The sequence below is a fragment of the Dreissena polymorpha genome, chromosome 16 (assembly GCF_020536995.1).
Source record: "Dreissena polymorpha isolate Duluth1 chromosome 16, UMN_Dpol_1.0, whole genome shotgun sequence".
Lineage (NCBI taxonomy): Eukaryota > Metazoa > Mollusca > Bivalvia > Myida > Dreissenidae > Dreissena > Dreissena polymorpha.
The window spans coordinates 22,041,964-22,068,104 of record NC_068370.1 but is presented as its reverse complement, the minus strand read 5'-3'; the positions used below and the strand labels follow the sequence as shown (position 1 = coordinate 22,068,104).

General features: G+C 37.9%; 1 protein-coding gene across 11 annotated transcripts in view; it reads left to right on the top strand.

The window, feature by feature from the left end:
- Positions 1–25,629, top strand: part of LOC127862219 (uncharacterized) — a 57,303-nt gene extending 31,674 nt beyond the window's left edge. The window contains exons 1-5 of one of the 11 annotated variants that reach the window (XM_052401240.1): positions 10,139–10,454; positions 11,882–12,305; positions 13,107–13,268; positions 13,522–13,657; positions 15,945–19,616. In XM_052401240.1, the coding sequence (XP_052257200.1) occupies positions 16,162–17,160 (999 nt within the window). In that variant the 5' untranslated portion in view covers positions 10,139–10,454; positions 11,882–12,305; positions 13,107–13,268; positions 13,522–13,657; positions 15,945–16,161 and the 3' untranslated portion in view covers positions 17,161–19,616. The other 10 variants (XR_008040500.1, XM_052401238.1, XM_052401237.1 and 7 more) reach the window with 10 other exon arrangements.
- The last annotated feature ends 512 nt before the right edge of the window (positions 25,630–26,141 follow it).

Sequence of the window (26,141 nt, the reverse complement as noted above, 5' to 3'; positions counted from 1 at the left end):
TGAGGATAATGATATGTATGGATCATTGTTCGACAGATCAAAGTATCTACGGTTTATCGTATCTGAGGATCATGGTTTCTATGGATGATGTTTAAGGATCTTACATCTACGGATCATTGTTTCTACAGATCAAATTATCCACGGATCATGGTATCTAATGATCATGGTTTCTACGGATGATGTTTTAGGATCATGATATCTTAGGATCATTGTTTCTACATATCATAGTATCTTCGGATCATGGTTTTTAAGGATCATGGTTTCTACAGATAATGTTATCGGCGGATTATGGTTTTACATGTGATGAGATCTACGTATGGTAGTTTTTACGGATGATATAGAGGATATTTGTTGGATCCGGTGGATTATCGATTTTAATTCACGAGTGATCATAGAAAATATATATTTTCACGAGTGGCGTGGCGTAGCCACGAGTGAAAAAATATATTTTCTATGATCACGAGTGAATTAAAATCGATAATCCACCGAATCCAACAAATTTTCTTTTTATTAAACGCATTTTTTACAGTTTATATACATTGTTTAAGAGTTTAACTAAAGACTTTTGCTGGGATAATGACGTCATTTCGTTAAAAAAATGACGTCACTTCACAGTAAACAATGAAAATTATCGATAATTCTCACTGATAATTTTCACTGTTTGAAACAGTGAAATTATCAGTTTTAATTCACTAATATTTCTCTATAAACCACCGGAAAGCATTAAATAAATTAAGTTATTGACTATTTTCACTATGGATAATGGTATATACGGATGATGATAACTACGAATGCTGGAATCTATGGATGATGTTATGTATGGATTTTATCCTCTATGGATTATGGTATATACGGATGATGATATCTACATATGGCAGGACTCGACACTTACGGTGGTCCGTTGACCCGGGGTCGGTAAAAAATAGGGAGAACCAGTGAAACTAGAAAATTGGTTGATCCGTCGGACCAGTTAAAAATCCTGGCCTGCTTATTGTGAAATACTGGTGGAAAGCCGTTTTCATCAATAAAACAACTTTATATGTTCATAATAAACCGATAATTTCATCATTATTTTATGGGCCGACTCGAGACCGGGATGAAAAATAGCAACATATTGGAAATTCCAATTTTTCTAGATGCCCGGATGACAAAAACCTGTTGTCGGATCAAAAAATCGATTTGCATTCCGCAAATGTCTCTGGACTTCGCCGTGATCGATACACAAATTTACATAAAATTCGAAGCGTTTGGATTGAGAAATTAACAAAATGGTATTTATTATTTTGAAAAAGCAGCAATAATCAGCATTTTATCGATCTTAGTACCATCAGAATATACTTTGTTTACCGTGCGAATTTACACTGGAGAGCGCCGAATAATGTTTTGAGATTTCCGGAGAATAAACGTGCGTATTTCAAAATAACAAGTTTTCACGATGTGGAATTTCATTGCGGGGGTGGTTTAACCTGTTACCTCCGCCTAAAAACCCTAAAACTAATGAAGAGAAGCTTGAAGTACAGCAAATATGAAAAGGATGAGTGATAGTTCAGTAGATAGTATAGTTTTCTTTTTATAAATGCACAATACATTGTGGATAGTCCGGAAAGTTAATTGAAATTTAGGTAAAATAACATAGATATTGTCGGACCACTTAAAATCTTGGAGGACCAGTAATTTCTGAAAGCTTGTGGTCCTTTGGGTCAGTAGGTAAAAAAGTAAGTGTCAAGCCCTGTATGGGGGCATCTACGGATAATGATATATTTGATAATTGTAAGTACGGATGATGGTTTGTAAAGACGTTGATATGAACAGATGATGGAATCTACGAATGATGGTATCTAATTACTATAGTATCTACGGACGGCGAAATCTTTGGTTTTATGTACGGATCATGGTATCAACGGATAATGGTACTCACAGATGATGTGCGAACGGATGATGTTATCTATGGATGAATGCTTACACGGAAGATGATTTTTACGGATCATGGTTTGTACGGATCACGGTATCTATGGATCATTTTTTTCAACGGATCGTTATATATATATATATATATATATATATATATATATATGAATCTACGGATCATGGTATCTATGGATGAGGTGTACGGATCCTTGTATCTTCGGGTCATGGCATCTATGCATCACGGAAATTACGGATAATGGCATCTACGGATGATTATTTCGACGTATACATGTCATAGTATCTACGGATGATGGTATCTTCGTACGATTATATCTACAGATGATGGTATCCACGGACTATGGTATCTAAGATTAATTGTATCTAAGGATCATGTTTTTTTTGCGGATGAGGTTTATGGATCACGGTATCTGCGAATCATAATATATGCGGATCATGATACATGTATATACGGATCATGATCTATACAGACTATGTTATAAACGGATGATGATATCTTCAGATGATGGCATGTACGGATCATAGTATCTAAAAGTCAATTTTCCTAAGGATCGTGGTATCTACGACATATAACGTTTACGGATGATAGTATCGACGTATGATGGTATCTACGGATGATGGTATCTACGGATTAGGGTATGTACGGATAATGGTGTGCATTGATGTTATCTAAGGATTATAATATATAGGGATTTCGGTTTCTACGGTGATATATCTACGGATGATGGAGTTCATGAATTGTGTTGTCTTCTGATAATGGTATCTAAGGATGATGGCATGTATCGATGTTTTTAATATGATGGTATCAAATGATAATGATATTTTTATCCAAGGATCATGTTTCCTACTAATGCAGTTTAAGGATGATGGTATCTACGGAAAGTTGTTTTTACAGGTCACAGTATCTACGACTCATGGTATCTATGTATGATGGTATTTACGGATGATGGTATCTACGCATCATGGTATATGCGTAAAAATGGTGTGTATTGATGTTATCTAAAGATTATAATGTAAAGAGATCTCAGTTTCTACGATGTAAATATCTTCGGATGATGTAGACTACTGTTTATGTTGTCTTCTGATGGTGGTATCTAAGGATGATGGTATTATCGATGATGCTATTTAAAGATGATAGTATCAAATGATAAAAGTATTTAAATATCTTTTTATCTAAGGATGATGTTTTCAACCGATGCTGTTTAAGGATCATGGTATCTACGGAAAATTGTTTATACAAATAATAGTATCTACGACTCATGGTATATACGTATGATGGTATCCACGGATTATGATTTATACGGGTTATGGTTTCTACGGATAATGTTCAAGGATCAAGATATCTTCGGATCATTGTTTCTACATATCATATTGTATACGGATCATAGTGTCTACTGATCATGGTATCTACGGATCATGGTATCTACATATGATGGTATCTATAGATTAAGGTTTCTATGGGTTATAGATTTTACTGATGATGTTTAAGGATCATGACATCTGCGGATCATTGTTTCTACAAATCATAATGTCTACGGATCATAGTGTCTACGCATCATAGTGTCTACGAATAATGGTATCTGCGGATCATGGTATTTACGTATGATGGTATCTACATATTATGGTTTCTACGGATTATGGTTTTTACGGATGATGTTTTAGGATCATGATATCTACGGATCATTGTTTATAAATATCACAGTGTCTACGTATCATGATATCATGGTATGGATTGTATTTTTTATGGATAATGGTATATACGGATGATGATATCTAAGTTTAGTGGCATCTACGGATGATGATATATTTGGATTATTGTAAGTACGGAGGATGGTTTGTACATATGATGATAAGCACTGATGATGGTACCTACGTATGATGATATCTTCTGATTATGGTATCTGCGGATGGTTGAATCTACGGTTGGTTTTATGTACGAATCATAGTATCAAAGGATAATGGTATTTATAGATATTGAGTGAACGGATGTTGTTATATACTGAGGATAGCATATACGGATGATGAGATCTACGATCATGGTATGTACTGATCACGGTATCTGCGGATCATTGTATCAACGGATCGTGATATCTTTGGATCAGGATATCTACTAATCATACTATCTACGGATCATGGCATCTAAGGGTCGTGTTAATGACGGATCATGGTATCAAAGGACCATGTTAACTATAGATCATGGTATCAAATGATCATGGTGTCAACGGATGATATTATCCACGGAACATGGTTTTTAAGATAGATAATAACTACGGATGATGGTATATATGGATCACGGTATCTACGGACCATGGTGTCTGTGGATCATTGACTGATTATGGCATTTGTGGATCATGGTATCTACGGATATGGTGTACGGATCCTGGTATCTCCTGCTCATTGTATATATGGATCATGGAATATCTACGGATATGGTGTACGGATCCTGGTATCTCCTGCTCATTGTATATATGGATCATGGAATCTACGGATGATGATATCTACGAGTATTGTTTTAGGTATAATCTATCTACGTATGATGGTATCTACGTATGATGATATCTACAGATGATGGTATCTAAGAATAATTTTATCCAAGGATCATGGTATCTGCGGATGACGTTTACGGATCATGGTATCTATGAATTATAATTCGGATGGTGGTATATACCGATCATGATATCTACGGACTATGGTAAATACGGATGATGATATCTACACATGATGGTATTTACGGATCATGATATCTAAGAATAATTTTATCAAAGGATCTTGGTATCTACGGATGAGGTTTACGGAACGTGGTATTTACGGATAATAGTATATACAGATGACGGTATCTACGTCTGATGGAAGCTAGGGATCGTGGTATCTAAGGATCATGATACATACATATGAATGTATCCAGTGATGGTGGTATGTACGTATGATGGAGTGAACGGATGATGGTTTCTATGGAGGATGGTATCTACGGATCATGGTGTCAACGGATGATATTATCGACGATGGAATCTTCGGAACATGGTATCTACGGATCAATCCATATATGGATGAGCAGTACAGATCCCATTATCATCGGATCATGGAAAATACGGATGATTATATGCACGAATGATGGTATCTACGGATGATGGTATCTACACATGATGGTATTTACGGATCATGATATCTAAGAATAATTTTATCAAAGGATCTTGGTATCTACGGATGAGGTTTACGGAACGTGGTACGATGATGTTTACAAATGATGGTGTCCACGAACCATCGTACCTAAGAATCATTTTATCTAAGGATCATGGTTTCTGCGGATGAGGTTAACGGATCATGGTATCTGCGAATCATATTATATGCGGATCATGGTATATACGGACCATGGTATATACGGATCATGGTATGTATGGATGAGGTTTACGAAACATGGTTTCTACGGATCATGGTATCTAATGTTCATTATATATTCGTATGATAATAACTAGATATGGTGTTATGCACGGGTGATTGTATCTACGTATGATGTTATGCACTGATGAGGGTATCTACGTATGATGGTATCTTCGGAGGATAGTATCTACGGATCATGGTATGTGCCATATAATAATGCGTATGATGATGTCATCTAAGGATCATAATGATGATGTAATCTTCGAATGATGGTATCGAAGGATGACGGTATGTATCGATGATGATATCTACAGATGATGGTATCTACGGCTCATCGTATCTAAGAATTTTTTATCTAATGATCATGATTTCTACGGATGATGCTTAAGGATCAGGATATCTCCGGATGATTGTTTCTACAGATCATAGTATCTACGGATCATGGTATTTACGGATCATGATATGTACGGGTCATGGTATTTACAATAAATGGTATCTCCAGAAGATGTTATCTACGGATTATGGTATTTACGGATGATTGTATTTACGGATAATTGTATGCACGGATGATGGTATCTACGGATGATGGTATCTACGGATGATGGTATCTACGGATGATGGTACTCACAGATGATGTGCGAACGGATGATGTTATCTATGGATGAATGCATACACGGAAGATGATTTTTACGGATCATGGTTTGTACGGATCACGGTATCTATGGATCATTTTTTTCAACGGATCGTTATATATATATATATATATATATATATGAATCTACGGATCATGGTATCTATGGATGAGGTGTACGGATCCTTGTATCTTCGGGTCATGGCATCTATGCATCATGGAAATTACGGATAATGACATCTACGGATGATTATTTCGACGTATACATGCCATAGTATATACGGATGATGGTATCTTCGTACGATTATATCTACAGATGATGGTATCCACGGACTATGGTATCTAAGATTAATTGTATCTAAGGATCATGTTTTTTTTTGCGGATGAGGTTTATGGATCACGGTATCTGCGAATCATGATATATGCGGATCATGATACATGTATATACGGATCATGATCTATACAGACTATGTTATAAACGGATGATGATATCTTCAGATGATGGCATGTACGGATCATAGTATCTAAAAGTCAATTTTCCTAAGGATCGTGGTATCTACGACATATAACGTTTACGGATGATAGTATCGACGTATGATGGTATCTACGGATGATGGTATCTACGGATTAGGGTATGTACGGATAATGGTGTGCATTGATGTTATCTAAGGATTATAATATATAGGGATTTCGGTTTCTACGGTGATATATCTACGGATGATGGAGTTCATGAATTGTGTTGTCTTCTGATAATGGTATCTAAGGATGATGGCATGTATCGATGTTTTAAATATGATGGTATCAAATGATAATGATATTTTTATCCAAGGATCATGTTTCCTACTAATGCAGTTTAAGGATGATGGTATCTACGGAAAATTGTTTTTACAGGTCACAGTATCTACGACTCATGGTATCTATGTATGATGGTATTTACGGATGATGGTATCTACGCATCATGGTATATGCGTAAAAATGGTGTGTATTGATGTTATCTAAAGATTATAATGTAAAGAGATCTCAGTTTCTACGATGTAAATATCTTCGGATGATGTAGACTAAGAATCATTTTATCTAAGGATCATGGTTTCTGCGGATGAGGTTAACGGATCATGGTATCTGCGAATCATATTATATGCGGATCATGGTATATACGGACCATGGTATATACGGATCATGGTATGTATGGATGAGGTTTACGAAACATGGTTTCTACGGATCATGGTATCTAATGTTCATTATATATTCGTATGATAATAACTAGATATGGTGTTATGCACGGGTGATTGTATCTACGTATGATGTTATGCACTGATGAGGGTATCTACGTATGATGGTATCTTCGGAGGATAGTATCTACGGATCATGGTATGTGCCATATAATAATGCGTATGATGATGTCATCTAAGGATCATAATGATGATGTAATCTTCGAATGATGGTATCGAAGGATGACGGTATGTATCGATGATGATATCTACAGATGATGGTATCTACGGCTCATCGTATCTAAGAATTTTTTATCTAATGATCATGATTTCTACGGATGATGCTTAAGGATCAGGATATCTCCGGATGATTGTTTCTACAGATCATAGTATCTACGGATCATGGTATTTACGGATCATGATATGTACGGGTCATGGTATTTACAATAAATGGTATCTCCAGAAGATGTTATCTACGGATTATGGTATTTACGGATGATTGTATTTACGGATAATTGTATGCACGGATGATGGTATCTACGGATGATGGTATCTACGGATGATGGTATCTACGGATGATGGTATATCATCATGAGCATCATCATCGTCGTCGTCGTCATCATTATCATCCTCATGATGATCATGATGATGATGATGATGATGATGATGATGATGATGATGATGATCATCATCATCATCATCATCATCATCATCATCATCATCATCATCATCATCAATCCCTTGACTGCTTTGAGGGGGAATGAGGGACGACGATAGAGAAATCCTCCTCCAGTCAGGTATGTTGTGTGCTTAGAGTAATTCATCCATGGGGAAGGATGAACACTCTTTTACATTGTCCATTCAGGTTTTCGTCTGACGACCTTGGCTTCGGCCTTCCTCTAGCGTGCCCTGGAGAACAGACTTACACAGAGAGTCGTGCCTGGTGACGTTTCCAAACCAAGCCAGCTTTCATCGTTTGACGGTCACCAGTAGGGGCTCTTGTGGACCAACAAGTGTTGCAGTCATGTTCCGGACGTACTCGTTAGTCTTGTTCTCCGTGTAGGAGATGCGTAGAAGTACAATTGCGTATATCCTGCGTTCTGTGCCCGAGTAAAGCGCCCAGGTCTCGCAGCCGTAAAGTAGGATGGAGATTACGAGGGACTTGTAGAGCCTGTAATTGGTGGGGAATCTGGTGGAATGCTTGTCCACAACCTGCTCAGTAATCGCTGACATGGTAATTCTTATTTGGACCCCAGCGGTACTTGTACCATTCTTGGACAGGGTTGCGCCCTAATACCTTCTTTCCATTCATAGTGATGACTGCACTGGTGTTGGTCGTGCTGTTCACCATGATCTTTGACTTCTCCGTGCTGAACTCCATCCCGTTTGCTACTGGTCTGTTGGTGAGATCTTGAAGTTCACTGCTGGTGCCACCCATGCAGTCAATGTCATCAGCGAATCAAGTTGGAGAGGGGTCTTCCACCGTTGCAAATAGAGATGAGGCGATCATGGAGAGTCTCCTACATTATCTTCTCAAGGAAAAGATTGAACATTACAGGAGAGAGCATACCTGACTGACGCCCACTGATGCCCTGAAGCGGCCCCTTTGCTGTCTGTTGAGACGTTCTGCGCTTCTGGTGCTGGCGTTTCCGTATAGTTCTTAAATGACTTGCACCAGTCGTTGGTCAATGTTGAATCCTCTCAAAACATGCTATAGGCCATCACGCCACACGCGGTCGAAAGCTTTCTTTAAGTCAATAAAGTTATGGAAGAGCTCGCGTTTGTGTTGCAGGTGTTTATCAATAGTTTTTCTGCAGTTGAAGGTCTGTTCCAATGTCCACCGCCCAGCTTTGAATCCAGCCTGCTCTTAGGCCAGCAGTTTCTTGCCCTTACTTTTCAATCGATTATGGATGATCATCATTAGTAGATTCCGTCATCCGTAGATACCGTCACACGTAGATACCATCATCCGTAGATGACGTAACACGTAGATATCCTAATCCGTTTATACCACCATACATGAATTAAATCATCCGTTGATACAATTTAATAATGTGATAATTTAATCTAAGAATCACGGCATAGACGGTGTCGTGATATCTACGGATGATGGTATATACTGATCATGGTACATACGGATCATGATATCTAAGGATGATGGTTTCTACGTATGATGCTATCTACGGATGATGGAATATATGGATCGTTTCATCTACGAATCATGGCATGTACGGATCATGGTATATCCGGATGATGGTATCTGCGGGTGAGGAAATCCACGTGTGACGGTATCTACGGTTGACAGTATCTATGAGTGATGATATCTACGGAATATGGTATCTACGGATGGCGGTATCCATGGATGATAGTATCTACAGATGTCGTTTTCTACGGGTGATGGTATATACGTATGATGATATCTACGACATATGATATCTGTGGAGCATAGTTTATACGGATGTTGATAATTACGGATGATGATATTATCGAGATACTTAGCAGTACCAGCAAAAGACAGAGAAAGTGAAAATGAATGCAATTTTAGTATGGATTTCAACCGGCTACCAACCCCTTGCCCCATCAAAAAATATAATAAACTATAAGATTAAAAGAAAAAAGAAAACAACAAACTATAAATATGAATGGCTTGGAAACCTGAGCATTATTGCATAGTTGATGTTTTGTATCCAGGAAATGAAAAAAAACTATATTATTTGCAGTGGTTTTTCATCATTTTGGAAAGGATTTCCCAAGCATTTGATTGGAGAAAATGTCATTCCTTGACTACATCGGCAAATATATTTAAATTGAGAATAAATGTTCTTAATGTTATATTTTTTCTAACATATTAAATCTATTGTGCATATTCATTTAAAGCAAACGGATGTGGTTACGGTTAGTACCGGCATGCACAAGTCAACCAAAGTCTATTACATCGGTACAGAGCTTAATTTGGAACGCGATATACACGGCTCTAGTCCCGTATACGCCAGAGTTATGAGCGCATAAACCCCGTATTTAATGAATCCTGATAGAAGTATGCAAACATGCTTCAATCCTGATAGATGTATGCAAACATAATCCAATCAATATTTCGCTTTTATTATTATTCTGTATGTAACGTTTTCAACGCGCCAAAACGTACCCGGATGTCATGAGCCTATGACGTAACGTCTAGACGACGTCTGTGACGTCACATGTTTATAGCTAACGCTAACAGAAAACAGCACAGCTTTGAGCTCAATGAAAAAATACAGAATTCAAAGCGAAAGCGTATCGAGTATGAATATAGAAGGATATAAAACCGAACGGTACATATTTTAATTGCCATTTAGCCCAAAAATTGCAAGAAAAAATAGTTCATGTATATTTATATATATATTTATCTTAGCTATTTGCATTGGTGGGTGAGGTGAAGTTTTCTTTGACGACGGGATATCAGTCTTGTCGTTTTTTGGAAAGTTTACATTAAAGCGGTACCCAAAAATTCTTAATATAATTACGCGCTAAAGCGGGATTGTTTCGTATTTTTTGTACAGTTTAAATACTTGATAGAGCTAGTAACACTGCAAAATACCATATGCTGTTATTGTGAATTATGTGTGAATTGTATTGATCAATTTACCGTGGCATTTTGCTTTTAGAATTCAAATACAAATATTTTGCATGTAATATTTAAGTAGCGTAGCACACGATAGTGAACTTCCCCAGGAGAATTTGAGTCAACTGGCTGCCTTGACTGAAATACTGTTGTAAACAACGAACAAATCCAGACAGAGAGACGGAGGGACGTAAGGACCGGTAGGCGCAGACAGACAGACAAATCAATTATACAAATAAACAATAAATTTATATGAAACAATAGCAACAATTCTAACAATAAATATCTTGCGAATACATTTCGATATAATATGCGATTGGCAACTAATGAAATTGCTCATCCCTAATCAAAATGCAATCTGTTTTATAATAAATTGTAAATTTATACGGGATTAATACGAATTATTTTCCCAAAAGCAAATGACTCGCTGAATGTGCGAATATTTTGGGAGTATCATAGATAAAACGCATACGCAATTAATTGAACTAAACCTAATCGGGAAGCAAAACATATAACAACAACAACAACGATAATAATACGCCATCAAACAAAATCAATGTTTACAAATACACAAGAATGTCATATATGTTGTTATTATCTTCTAACACGTCTCCGTCGACGTATATGACTGTCTGTATTACCGTCCGTCACACCTTCTGGTCGTGTGTCAGTCTGTCCAGTCTGTATTGTCTGTATGTTTACTTGTCTGTCCAGTATGTTTTATAACCGTTTTAATATGCGTGTACATGTTCAACTTATTTTAGTTTACCAATCATCAACTACATAATTATATTCATTAGTTAACACGACACGTTGTTTTTATACATATATAAGTTTTTATTTACATAAAAGCTACGCTGTACCATGCTCATTAATACACTACTTTCTCTCTCCATATTAATTTATACCGGTAGTTCTATATCTTCTATCTTCTATATCATTTACTTTCTTAGCAGCCCTAATCTCCAGATTTCAGTTTTGATACACACGAATACATAAAACATATTATGTAGTTCTATATCCTCTATTTTCTAAACGCTATTTCTTCTTTCAAGATTACCTCGCCAATCTTAGTACCTATGTACACCTATATATTTCTATATAATCTATCTGCTATAGTCTTTCTTTTCCCTCCAGTCTGACTCTCCAGATCTCAGTCTCTGACGACTGTTGTCGGCGAGTGGTGAAGACGTCACAAGCGGGTGGCGACACCAGGGTGGTGCGCACAAACACAGTGGAGACCTCCGCCACGTCCTCAATGAGAGGCGCGCGCGGACCGCAAGCTCTCTGGGAGAAGCCACTATTTGCTCTAAGACTGGATGTTGCGTTGGTCAGAGTGGGAATCTGCGCCAGAGTCTTAATACGATGCGCGCGCAGTCAAAGCCTCAGTCAACCAACATCCGGTTTTTGCAACTTGCCTCATATTACCAGCTGAGACTGCAGCTGGGCGGTGTGGGGTTAGGAAATGGCTCATCAATTCTGTCCTATCTGCCTTCTCTGGTGCGAGCTTCCGCTCTGTCACGTGACGTCAGGACAACCACTGCTTCCACGTGTTTCTCAGGTGCTTACCTTTCTGCTTAAACTTCCATATCATGTTACTTTTGATCTTTCTTCCTTTGTGTGCTGAACTTTTTACTTTTGTGTTACTCTTCATACATAATCTTTACAAAAAAAAATGTGTAAGTCTAAAGAGTACTGAAGTATTAACATATGTCACGATGTTTAAACAGTTTTGTAGAAAACCATTCGTATCTTTCCCTTTTCACGTTTTGTTTTTCTAATGCGTTTTCCATGTTATTTTATCATAAGGAAAATTGTATTGTTATCATTTGCATGATTTGAAATATGCTGTCATTTGGCTACTTTGTGTTTGACTGACCAAGCCGCGTTAGTTCTTTTTTTTTTTGCTGAAATGAAGTGACAGCGTTAATTGACGTTACTCAATCCACACAACTTTCAGAATTTACCAGAACTGTTTCTTGAATATTGATTGATTTTGTTCGCTAATTTAATAAAGTATAACAGATCATTTCATACCTTATTTTTGTCAAACTTCTCTTAGAATTAGTTAGTGAACTCGCTTATTAATATAATGATTTGTATTATGAAACAAGAACTCCTGTCAAATCTTAAATTTATATTAATCCACGGATTTTAAATGTATTAGTCCCTGTAATCATAAAGCAACATTCGTATTTTGTCCTTAAGGTCTTAATTTTCCCAAATACAAATAAATCAAAATATTTTAATCAAGAATTATTCGGATGCAATAAAATATAACGTTTTAAGGCACCCTTAATTCATTACATGTATGATAGTTACTTTCCAATATGCTAAACGCTTATTTTTGTTCACCTAACAGGAGACGTGTCGAAGGAGAAGCCTGCTGTCGCTCACAGTCGGGTTTGGCGGAAACGCCGAAGCATGGCCCTCTCTGACGACGGAGCAGCTGAAGTAGTGGTAGACACCGCAGACGAACCTCCTGCCAAGCAAGCCCGCCTCCGGGAGCGGCCACACATTTCAGGTGGGACTCTTTCATAGAAAGACCCTGCACTAGTTTTGTTTACGACAGGTTATCTACGGCTCCATATCTTTGATGTGTAGCAAGAGATTACATATCGTGAATTTGCTTGAAACTGGCTTCCTTTTCGTGTAACACAAAATTACGTCTTTTTTATGGTAAAATTTGCATGTAACATAAAATCAAGTAAATTACTTGGTTAAAACTATTCTGTTATAAATACAATGTATTATGTTTACATGAGTTTTATATTTAGTTGTCAGATACAGCCGTGATGCTGCTACTATCTCCTTCATCAGGTGGGTCCATATTCATCGGACGTTTCGGCACTGTCCCACTACGTCCTCCTATGGTGTGCCGACAGGAAGTGATCAATTTCCGGCCAGGAGATAGTAAGCCTCCGCTACACTTCCTCATCTGCCAGGTCTCAGTGGCCAGTCTCTAGTCGATAGCCCTGTGTCACCCTATTCACTTCTCCTCTCTCTTCCGCCATAGCCACACGGAAGCAGACTACGTTTCACGTGCAACAACCGATATGGCCCGTTTCCGGACCTGTCCTGTAACCCCCAGTCTGCTGAAAGTGCGCCACAGTGATTGCGCTGGGAAACCTCTGCAGCCCACCTCCACTGGAAAACACCACGCCTTCCAGCCTTTCTCTGTGCAGGTATCTGTGAGGGCCTGGTACTTTTCGCGCTTCCGTTCGAAGCTCTCTTCAATCCGCTCCTCCCATGGTACTGTGAGCTCCACCATCACAACCTGTTTAGATGCAGCTGACCACAGTACTATGTCGGGTCTCTGGTTTGTCACGGTGATCTCTTGTGGAAACTTGAGCTGTTTCTTCAAGTCTGCTTCCATTCTCCAATCTGTTGCCGTTCCAAGAATCCCACATGCGCGTTTGGCCTTTGCCCCTTCTTCTCCGGCTCTGACAAAGGAAATGAATGAGGGGCCTTTGTTGGTCGTCTTCTTCGCTTTTCGCGCTTGATCTAGATGATCGGCGATTGAAGCAAGAACCCTGTCGTGACGCCATCTGTATCGACCATCAGACAGGGCTGTCCTGAATGAGCTCAGGACATGTTACAGATTCGCTGGTCTTCCACAGAGCTTGCAATCTGGCTTTTCGGCAAGACCCCAAGTCACCAGGTTTGTTGGACTTGGCAGCACGTCGTAGACATACTTGAGCAAGAAACTAAGTCTGTCGCTTTCCATGGTCCAGATCGCATTCCATGTAAGCTTTCTCTGGGGTACTCCCTTCCAGTTCAGCCATTTTCCCTGTTTCCGTAGGGTAACAGCTCTGGTGAGCCTAGATTCTTCCTCCATTTGGCGAATCTCTTCCTGCACTTGGGTGCGTCGGTCTTTTGCACTGGCTTTGCTCCACTGCGAACGGGTGACGCATCCGAAGCCTAGTCGCCCTTGTGCAACATTACCGATTTATTTCTTAATTGTGTTATAAAAGAACTCAATTTTCTTCTCATGAATAATAACGTTAAGGGTAACTCGCCCTTGAGGCGGACGGGTTAGCGGTATAAGTCTATCATAAAAAGCTTTGTGATCAATGCCGGGATTAAGCTTGTGCAGGCCTTTAACTATCATATCATATGGATATATTTTACAAATAATTATTTGATCCTCAGCTTATGTTCGTTAAAAAATAGTTGGATAACAATACCCACTGAATTCGCCTATGAGTCGGACACATTCGCCCTTAACACGGACACAGATTTGTATTTAGCATTAATTTGGTTATCTATTCCTTATATTTATAAAAATGCAAATTGCACAGTAACAGCCATGTGTTGATTTGATAAGTTTATCCTTTTGTCAACATGTTGACGAAAATAAGTTATAAAAAGAGGAAAAATGACATGACCACTTGTAGTGTCTATCCGACCTTTACAACAGCGGAACCATTTGTAGCACTGAGGGTGACAAAGAAAATTACAGACATACACATATAAAACATTGTGTGATTCTTGTTATGTGTGAGCTATGGGATTCTTTATAGATTGGAGTAATGTTAATTGGAATGAATATTTGGTTAATTCTCATCCGTATGCCTCTGCCATTAAATAAACTCATGTTCGCCATAAGGGCGAATTGCGTTCGCCTCAAGGGTTAATTGAGTTGTAATTGATTTTTTACAATAATACCTATACAATAGAGCAAACCACTGAAAATTACCTTTCATTATTATAGAATAAGCTTATGTTATCAATATAAAGTCATTTTTGAATGCTGTCAAACGTATGTGACCAAAATGCCGATGGTATAAAGATAATCAGTAAATGCAAATTCTGAATTTTCCGTCACCAGAAGTAATTTAAACTTAACGAATTCAAATTCATCGTCAGATAATATTTGATAACATTTCATTTCAAAATTGCATTTATTTGAGTATGAAGGGTACATTGTTCGTTATTATGTCACAAATCATGCTAAACAAAACTGATCTTTGAAAACTACACAAATAAAGATGTCCGACTCAAGGGCAAAATCGACTTAAGTGCGAGTTACCTACATACAATTGAACCAGTGCAGTATTTAAAATCAAGCAAGAAAAAACCTCTGTAAATATACCAATAGGCTTATAAACTTAGCTGTCGATGTATGTTTCTTATTACACGAGAAATACTACAATTAGTATTAAACCGCTAACGAATGTCAAATTGTCGTACATTTCAGATGTTGCCCGCGGCATTCAGATTGACCCCTTTAACTGGAGGTCTAACCCCTACGTTTGGCAGAGAGAGGTCTACAGGTGTGAACAGAGGAAGTCAACCACGTGGGGCCGGGACCCCTAAACGTGGCGGAAGGAAGAGGATCAGACCACTATCAGGCCCGCCTCGTGTTACACGTGGAAGAGGCCGGCCCCGTAGAGGGCGGCGAATGCGCACTGTACATGTCGGCATCATTCGGTACTCACGAATCTCACCGCACTGCACATGTCGGCATCATTCGCCGCACTGCACATGTAGGCATCATTCGGTACTCACGAATCTCACCGCACTGCACATTTCGGCATCATTCGGTATTCACGAATCTCACCGCACTGCACATGTCGGCATCATTCGGTACTCACGAATCTCACCGCACTGCACATGTCGGCATCATTCGGTACTCGAGAATCTCACCGCACTGCACATGTCGGCATCATTCGGTACTCACGAATCTCACCGCACTGCACATGTCGGCATCATTCGGTACTAACGAATCTCACCTCAACGCACTGCACATGTCGGCATCATTCGGTACTCACGAATCTCATCGCACTGCACATGTCGGCATCATTCGGTACTCACGAATCTCACCGCACTGCACATGTCGGCATCATTCGGTACTCACGAATCTCACCGCACTGCACATGTCGGCATCATTCGGTACTCACGAATCTCACCGCACTGCACATGTCGGCATCATTCGGTACTCACGAATCTCACCGCACTGCACATGTCGGCATCATTCGGTACTCACGAATCTCACCGCACTGCACATGTCGGCATCATTCGGTACTCACGAATCTCACCGCGCTGCACATGTCGGCATCATTCGGTACTCACGAATCTCACCGCACTGCACATGTCGGCATCATTCGGTACTCACGAATCTCACCGCACTGCACATGTCGGCATCATTCGGTACTCACGAATCTCACCGCACTGCACATGTCGTCATCATTCGGTACTCACGAATCTCACCGCACTGCACATGTCGGCATCATTCGGTACTCACGAATCTCACCGCACTGCACATGTCGGCATCATTCGGTACTCACGAATCTCACCGCACTGCACATGTCGGCATCATTCGGTACTCACGAATCTCACCGCACTGCACATGTCGGCATCATTCGGTACTCACGAATCTCACCGCACTGCACATGTCGGCATCATTCGGTTGAGACACTTCTTTACACAAACAAATACCATACACGCGGAAATGCACTTTATGCACATGCATTAAGCCCCGATCTCCCAGAACGAAGCAAAATAATTAAATTGATAGGTTAATTTACAAATTATATATCAGTAAATGATCAATTATCTAAGAGCGATAAGGAACGATTAGTCTTTTGGACAAAACATTTGTTAGAATTTAATTTATGTAAGATTGTGTAATTGAGATTCGGGAATACCGATACATCCGATGTACTTTTTTCATGTCAGTAAATACCTTTAGAAATCTGTAGAAAATATTGTATTTTATTTATCAATAATGTGTAGTAAATTGTATATCCGTAGATAGTGGGTAGGCTTTATAGGGACCACTTTGTCCGTCGTTGTGTCCATACTCTTGTCCACTTGTAACATTTAACTGCATACATATAACAAGAGTCACGTACAATAATCACATCTCGATCATAAGGTCACCTATAAAATGTGATTGAGAATAATTGGTTTGTCCGTTCTCTTTAACATCAACGCGCATTTAAAGATTTCCAGATTGGTCGGTACTTTATCACCAAGTGTTCAAGCATATGCCCATGTACAAGAAATAAACGGCAACCTTCTTGGTCAAGGTTGTCCCGCAATAGAAGAAATTCAAACCTAAAACTTGTCCAAATAATGCACGTCCGCTTTATGACTACCTCATTTGTTAAGAAACAACTATGAGTTAATGAAAAATAACTACCGCAATGGCAACGCGCATGTTTATTTACTTTTAACACCAAAGTAGGGAACGAGTTCACAGTATCGGCGGACCAATTGAGGAAGTTGAACTGTGCGCAAGAGTCCCAAGAGTAACTTTAAAGTCAAAGTCTTCACTCGAGGTCAAACTACACCACTAAATTGTGTGAACACGCATTTCTGCACTTGTATCACGATGGCATATATGTACACTTATATGAGGCAGTGTTTTGCGTGCACTAGGTGGCTGTATTACCAGGGTTTATGTCATGTTTTAGGTCAAAGGTTATATTAAATCACCTTATTATTCTCTGTCTAAATCAAGGCGGTATGAAAGAGTATTTAACATTAATAGAGTCGCTCGTTTATCCGTTTATGGCTAAGTCGTTCATATATATTTGTTGGCAAGCACACGCATGTCCTAGAGTGAATTCAATATTCGGATCGCGCCTGTTCGTCCCTACGTCTGTGAAGTATTTTGGTTGCCGTATTATGTTTATTAAATTCAAGAACTTAAACATCACTTGATCCAAATTATTATTTCCCGTGCATAGAGAGTGGTCGTGTATACGAGTTGTATTTTCGCATCAAGAGTGTCATACTTCATGGTCGAATGTCAAATACTTGTATTTTGTATGCAGCACAAAGCTATTTTCTGGAATAATTTGTTTGCTACATTAGATTGTCATCCCCTATGACTTGTTGATATGGGCGTTTAGGTGTCTGATGCTTGTCTGTCAAAGCTCTATGTTACGTTTTAAGGTCAAATGTGAAAATTCAAATTGTAAAATTAATAATTAAATATCTGCAGATTATTATTTTCCTTAAAGAGTCGATGGTTTGCATACACGACCCATGCTTGTCTGTCAAAGGTGAAGGTCAAAATTCAATTCAGAAAGAAAGTGTCGTTTCAAGATACATAGAACGGTTTTATTTTGACTTCTGATAAGTATTTTTATAACTAGACAATTCATCAATACATGGTCACTGCTAAATCAGAGGGGGCAATCATTGACATAAAGATGGCGACGTCCGTGTCGAGACAGGTATTGTTCACCGTTTTATACCCTTTATTACTGTTATATATATTTTTTAAAGCCGGCTTATTTTCATAGCGGGTTACACAATAACGCTAAGAAAATTCATAGCGAGTAAAGCCCAGCGATAGGGCGAATGTTGATACGAAATATGCGCTTATTACTTTCTTGCTGATATTGCTGGAAAGTAAGCCGCATTTAAACAATTAATAAAAGTAACAATTTATTTAAAACGGCAAAAACTGCTGCATGTACATCGCCATCTTGTTTGTCACGCGATTATCCCCTAAGTAAACGTCAAAGGTCAAGTACATGGCCTACGCTTGCTCGTTCAAGTTTAATGTCACACTATAAAGTCAAACAGTATAAAAGCAAATAAATTTATGGGATTAACTTTTTCCTGAATATATTTTCTAATTAATTGGTAAACATTAGGGAAAGGCCATGGTAAACTTTAGTTTAAAAGCAGTGTGTGGGGGTAAAAGTCAATTGTCATGATATTTTTAGTTAGGTTAACTTTAAAATAAGTTAGAATGATAATTAAGTAGTTGTTAGTTGGCTAGAAAGTCTGACTAACCTTAAGAAGACACATAAGTTAGCTCGTATTTATAGTGTATGTAAATTATTTTGTTAGTTCTTAAATTGAGTAGTGAATACTTATTATGATTGCAATAAATTGGTTCGATAACTAGTATGCCGTATCCATGTTTTTATTTATTCTATTTCAATAAATCGGTTTTGTTATTTCAAAACGATGATTTTGCTCCTTTCCTCTGCCGATTTTAAAAACCACAGTTAATAAGCATAAAACTTGTTTTATATGCAAACTTCAGCAGATCTATTGCACTCATTGTGGCCAAGAAAAAAACACACATGTTCGGAGCACTCGTTAAAAAAACTTATGCAAAAAGACATGTGTATATAGGTAACGGTTGCTAAAAAATTGCACTTAAAAAAAAACCCCTTTTAAATCGAAACAATAGGAAAGAAGGCGCTTATCTGAGAACCACAGAAACTAAACCGCTATTGGAAAGAACTGTAGGAAAGGTTACATTACAGACCTATAGGTTAAACTGTCCGCGTACCTGGCTGCACTTTTAGAACAAACCATAATTATATCCGATAAAAGCTGAGATATCATAACAACACCATCTTGTCAGGATCTGTTCAAAGATTTTGGATGCGTGTGACGTCACTTGTGTTCATTGGTTTTACCATGGCCACATAAAAAAGATGACCCGCCTCGACGGAAAAATAATGAGAACAAGTGCTCTAATAAAGTTTTATAAAAATTGCGCCAACAAATGTAACTTCTAGAGTGTCTACAAGCTTTTTTTATTTAAATTGTCACAGTAACCTTCTTGTTAATCCCCATTGACCCCGTTTTGAATGTTGCAGAGATATCGTCAGGGCAAATGTTCTGACAAATTTCAAGAAATAAATGTGGACTGCATCGTGTTCGCATTCTCATTTTTTAATCGTACTTTGTGACCTAATATGTGAACCGTTATGGATGGTAGCGCAATTTAGAAACATGTCTACCCCCCCCCCCCCCGGGTAGCAGTATGCTTAGTATGTACATGTAGTGGTTGCTCCTCTGCCCAAAGGCCTTCCTATAGACACTATCAGATCATTTTAAATGGTTCTCTAGTAAGTTACTGTAATGAGATGTAAACAGTCGTTAAACAGCTGGACTACTGACATCCTCAGTCGAGAGCCACCGGTCACTGAATGTTTCGACCCTTTAATCACGAACCATTCTCCTGGTGGTGGGTCCACAGGGGTTGATCAATCCCCTACGTGTCAGTAGCTCCTCTCTTCTCTCCTTAGCCAAAGCCATCTGGATGCTCACTCTGCTGCATCCCCAAGTCTGTTGACCGCTCGCTTTCTGTCTCTTCCCGTCAGGCCAAGTGCAGTGAAGTGTCTCCAGAGAGACTTTGCCGGAAAGCCTCGGTCGCCGACCTCAACTGGGAATAGCCACGTGTGCCACCCCTTCTCCCTGCTTTCCCTCTGCAGCTCAGCATATTTCGCCGTTTTACTCTCCATCGCCTCATCACAGCGCGACTCCCAAGGAACAGTGAGTTCAACCATCACCAGACACGGGTTTTTCGCCGACCAGATCACCATGTCGTAATATATTATTTATGTTTTAACCAAAAGAATTAGTGGAAGACAAGTCTAAATATTCAAATCCTATGTTCATTAGCTTTGTTTAATCAGATACCCCCTTCAGTAATGAACACTTTTAATAAATGTCAGATGCACATATTCGTTAGTTTTGTAGACATGGATGTTGAAAAAAATGTACAAGAAAACTTAATATAGAGTTCTTCATTTAGAACAAATTATTTATGGCATAAGAAACATTAATAGCAAGTATATAGCAATTAAAGCATTTTACTATTCTAAATCCATCCTGTATTCTTAAGTGTAATGATGGTTTGATGAATATCCCAGGCCAGACCTTGCTTCGAAAGTCGATAACGTACCCTCTAGGAATGTTCATGACTGAAATCTTCACGGAGTAAAGGGCATTTTCCCTGCAAAGTTCATGAACCTCGATACCATAATTCAATAAAACGTATGAAAAATCATTATTACCGTGCTTGCCGTTACATTTTACATCAAAACTAACTGTCCAGCGCCGTTTGAAACCTTTGTTTACATACATTTCAACTAACTGACATTTTAAACACACGAGTGATTTCATTGGTCAAATGCGGAGGTGTGTTTTTACAACTGGAGATTTCATTCATAAATACTGTCTGATCAGTGTCATACGAGTTGTGTATTGTGTTATTTCTTAAAAGTTGACCCATCACGTGTAAAAATATTGCAAGACATATACATTTCCAGAAAGGAAATTCATTTCTGCGTTGAATAAGACCGAGATCGCGAAAATCGCTGCACAATTGATGAAGATATGGCAGTTCAAAGCGATGCAGACCGTTTTGGGGTGATTTTGAGTTGCATACCTTGTTATTTATATATATATATATATTTTATAGTGAATTGTTTTTCCAGAAAAGTTGATTTTTCGTCATTATATGATTATTTATCATTCAAAATGATATTTTCACTAATTAATATCATAGCCATTCGCTAACCACCTCTGCTTTAGAATAACGCAGATATAAACAATTATCAAAGAATATTTACAAAATAAACTTACATTTTCCCAATAATCGTGTCTTTGCAATGGTTAAAAAATAACATACCGCGCTGTTTAAATACTGGATGACAACAGGATCTATACTAGATTAAAACGCCAAACTCTTTGATAATGTTTTTCATTACGTTCGCGAAATGAATAAAGCTACAGAATGCGCAAAAGCCACACATTAACTTGTTCAATTGTTAATTTTATTAAGAAATTTTTCATCAGAGACAATTGTTTATCGTTTGAGAGACGTCTCCATAAGCAGAATGTTAATTAGACAGTGCGTAGAAAGGCGCATCACCCGAAGTATGGATAGTCAGTCAACATGTTAATTAGACAGCGCGTAGAAAGGCGCATCACCCGAAGTATGCATAGTCAGTCAACATGTTAATTAGACAGTGCGTAGAAAGGCGCATCACCCGAAGTATGCATAGTCAGTCAACATGTTAATTAGACAGTGCGTAGAAAGGCGCATCACCCGAAGTATGCATAGTTCGTCGACAATAGGCTAACGTTCAGAACAATATTAGGGCATCTTTCTTATAAACATATAAGATGCTTTTTATGTAATTAATTACTGATATTTATGACCCTTTATTGGATATACATCATCAATTCCAGTACGAACATTTTAACATTTATAGGTTTGGCATATATACAGGTTTTCAAATATCGTTTATTGTCCATTTGGGAACGTCAATTCTAATACTTCACGTATCTGAATATGATATTCACTGATATTTGCAGGCGAAAACATTCATTTAAAGTAAATTATTTTTCAATATGTTTGTTATAACGCAGATGTGTCTTAACACATGTCAATTGTGCACTTTCTCATTCTTGGGTTACAAATTTCCTAAACCTCTAATACACTAGATACATCGCACAATTAAGTAATAAAGACAAAGGTAAGTCTTCATGCAAAATTATACCTAACGACAGTTGACATTATTATATGATTATATGATACTTTATAGATTTGCGACATTGTAGAAAAACGTCAGAATCGTCACATTATTCTAAACAGAGCGTTGTTGATTCCATGTGTTCTTATAAAGTAAACGTACTCGTGTGTAAATACATCATAAAATATCGCTGAGCGTTACCATCTTTGATTTTATAACAATTCTTCAAGTGCGTGTCATGTTTATTGTGGTAGACTAGTAACAGGTATAATATGTGTTTGTCGACATAACCTTATTTTTATATGCAGCGTTTAAATTAAAATAATACATTATTTCACATTTCCAAATCAATATCATCGGAAAGGCTTCAGCTACCATTGTCAGATTGGCAAAGAGAGTCTCGAAGAATGAGGTTGTAACAGAGGACCGTAATCCGGGTATATCAGGTCTGTATCCCCAAAACCCTGCTGTATGGTAGTGAATCCTGGACGACCTTCGTGAAGGCCGCCTCAAAACCTTTCGAATACGGTGCCTAAAGCGCAGTGTGAAGATCAAGTGGCACAGTGCGGCATCGTTACAGACACCTGGGGGATTCTGGCCGAAGATTGCACCGCCTTGTGACATTCAATGCAAAGAGGCATAACAAAAGCTGAGGCAAGCAGATCCGAGCGTGCAACTAGATATAGAAGCCTAGGAAAAGCGCGTGCCGCCTTTCTTCGACTGCAAGCCCCTTTGTGTGTGTGACTGCCATTCCCGCATAGGTCTGCTAAGCCACAGCAGGCGTTTCCGCCAGAAGTGACACATTCAAGAGCGCATCCGTTGTCCCGAGACTAAGCTCTACCCACAACGAAGAATGCATCGAGTTTAATAGATACACTTAATTTACTTTGAAACTTGAAAACAAAATGTCCATCGTTATTGCATACGCCATCTAGTAACTCTTTCCGTGCTTTGATATCTATTTATTTGCCAGAAATATCATTAAACTTTTTAAGAATCAAAACATTAATTCACGTTATGATCAATGATGTCGACGTATGTCCGTGTTGTAAATTAGGTGTGCCAGTATGTACCGCCTTGAACGGAAAGAACAGCGAACAGTATTGGTTGCTCTAGTATGCAGGTAATGTCACCTAACATAAAACAGCATGGCGAAATACATTTTGTACCAGGCGGGGACACCTGTCAGATTAAGTCTACTACTTGTAATTAACGATTAATGTGCATTCGCCACAATAAGTTCCTTAATGCTTAGAAATGCAATTTTTATACGACGAACAATCATTTCGAAAGTACCGTACCCGTGAGAACAGGCAGATGCGGTGGTTAGAGCAGACGCTTTTAGCAGTCGTCTGCTTTATTTTACTGCAGTTATCCACACTGGCAGTCACGGGTTACGGTTCCTATCGAAGCTAAGCTCATATTGATTTGCTAAATTGACCAGTCGCCAAATTATCGATCGCTCCGCCCACATAGCCACGTGGTCTAGTGATTAGAAAACGCCGACAAGCAGATCGCAATTATAGTGGATTACGTGAGGGAAATTCTATATTTGTAATGATGTATTATGCTCTTTTCTATAAAATAAATTATTAAAGCCGCACACTAAACTAAACTGCTTTGTAAAACGTTAATACAATCATAAAAACTTTAGAGAGAAATGGCGTAATCAAAATAAATGAGTTAACGGCAGACAGACTATCAGAAACGTTTCTTATACATATTATATAGGGAGGTGGTGAAAAATCCGTTGTAAAAATGAGCATTTATTTCATATTGATTTTGAACTTGTATTCAACCGTCTGACAGTAAACCCGGTGGCTATTCATATATAATTTTGAAAATATTTTTATTAAATTCAAATGACATATCCATATCATGATGGGTTTTTTGTTGATTAAAAATGTTTAGATCTTTGTTTTATTGTGTTATTTTTAAAAAGACACCGATTTTTTCATTTAGATATAAATTAAATTTTTATTGTAACCATAATTTAATACAGTCCTGATTTCGTGGTTTCATTAACAGATAGTCTAATATGCATTTTATTACATTTATGTTTAATGCGAACCTGTTACATTTGCATTTGCTTATTTATAACAAGATGGCCCTTATATGTTAATTGCAATTTTCACATTTCTCCCCGTATCAATATATGTTGTATTAGAAATGTTGTTGTTGTAATATAAGCCATACATTTTACACTTGAAGTCGCTTTAAGCTGGCTAAGCCGCGTTGAAATCACCTTTTTGTTGTTTTTACTTTAGTTAAACCAATATTTAAGTTAACAATTTATAATGATTTCCCTTGTTTATGATCCACAGAAAATAAATATATAATTGGAAATCATTTAAGTAATTAAATAGTTTTCTTTTCTTGTGTACAGTACCTAACAATGCCTTAATGTTCCTTCATTCTGAGATCCACGCAACATACTGTTATTTATTAATCATCGACAATTACGCTGAGATTAATAAGCACGTGTGGCAATTATTATGTTGCCCAAACTGCTTAATAATATTGTGCATCAAACGGTATAACACGTTTTATAGAACACACACCTGGTGTGGTTAAACTACTTATTGTGTTTGTTTTCTCATTACTCGTTCATATGTTCAAGAAATAAAGATAAAATAATAACCTTTTATAAAGTATGTATAGCACCTACAATTTTTAATAATGATCGAACAGTAATGATCGTGCATTTGATATAAAATCTGTGTAAACTCTTAAAAATTGCGTCCATTCCATATGTACAACACGCTTTGTTTGTCGGACAAAATGGCGGCCAGATAAGCGTTGCTGAGGGGTGTGTGAAAAGTCGATATCTGATTGGCTGATCGACAAAATGTGGGCGGAGTTGGCGACTGGTCAATTGCGTCTGCATTACACACTACAGAGTTTTAATTTACGCTCCAATGTATGATATGAACCAAACGTAGATACGTAGGATCGACGTTAGACCGAATATGCCTTAATCTAACTTGCCACAATATATATATATATATATATATATATATATATATATATATATATATATATATATATATATATATATATATATATATATATATATATATATATATATATTCCAAAGCAAAATACTCAAACAACGGTAAATAAACCACAGATTTCAAAATTGAAACGACTAT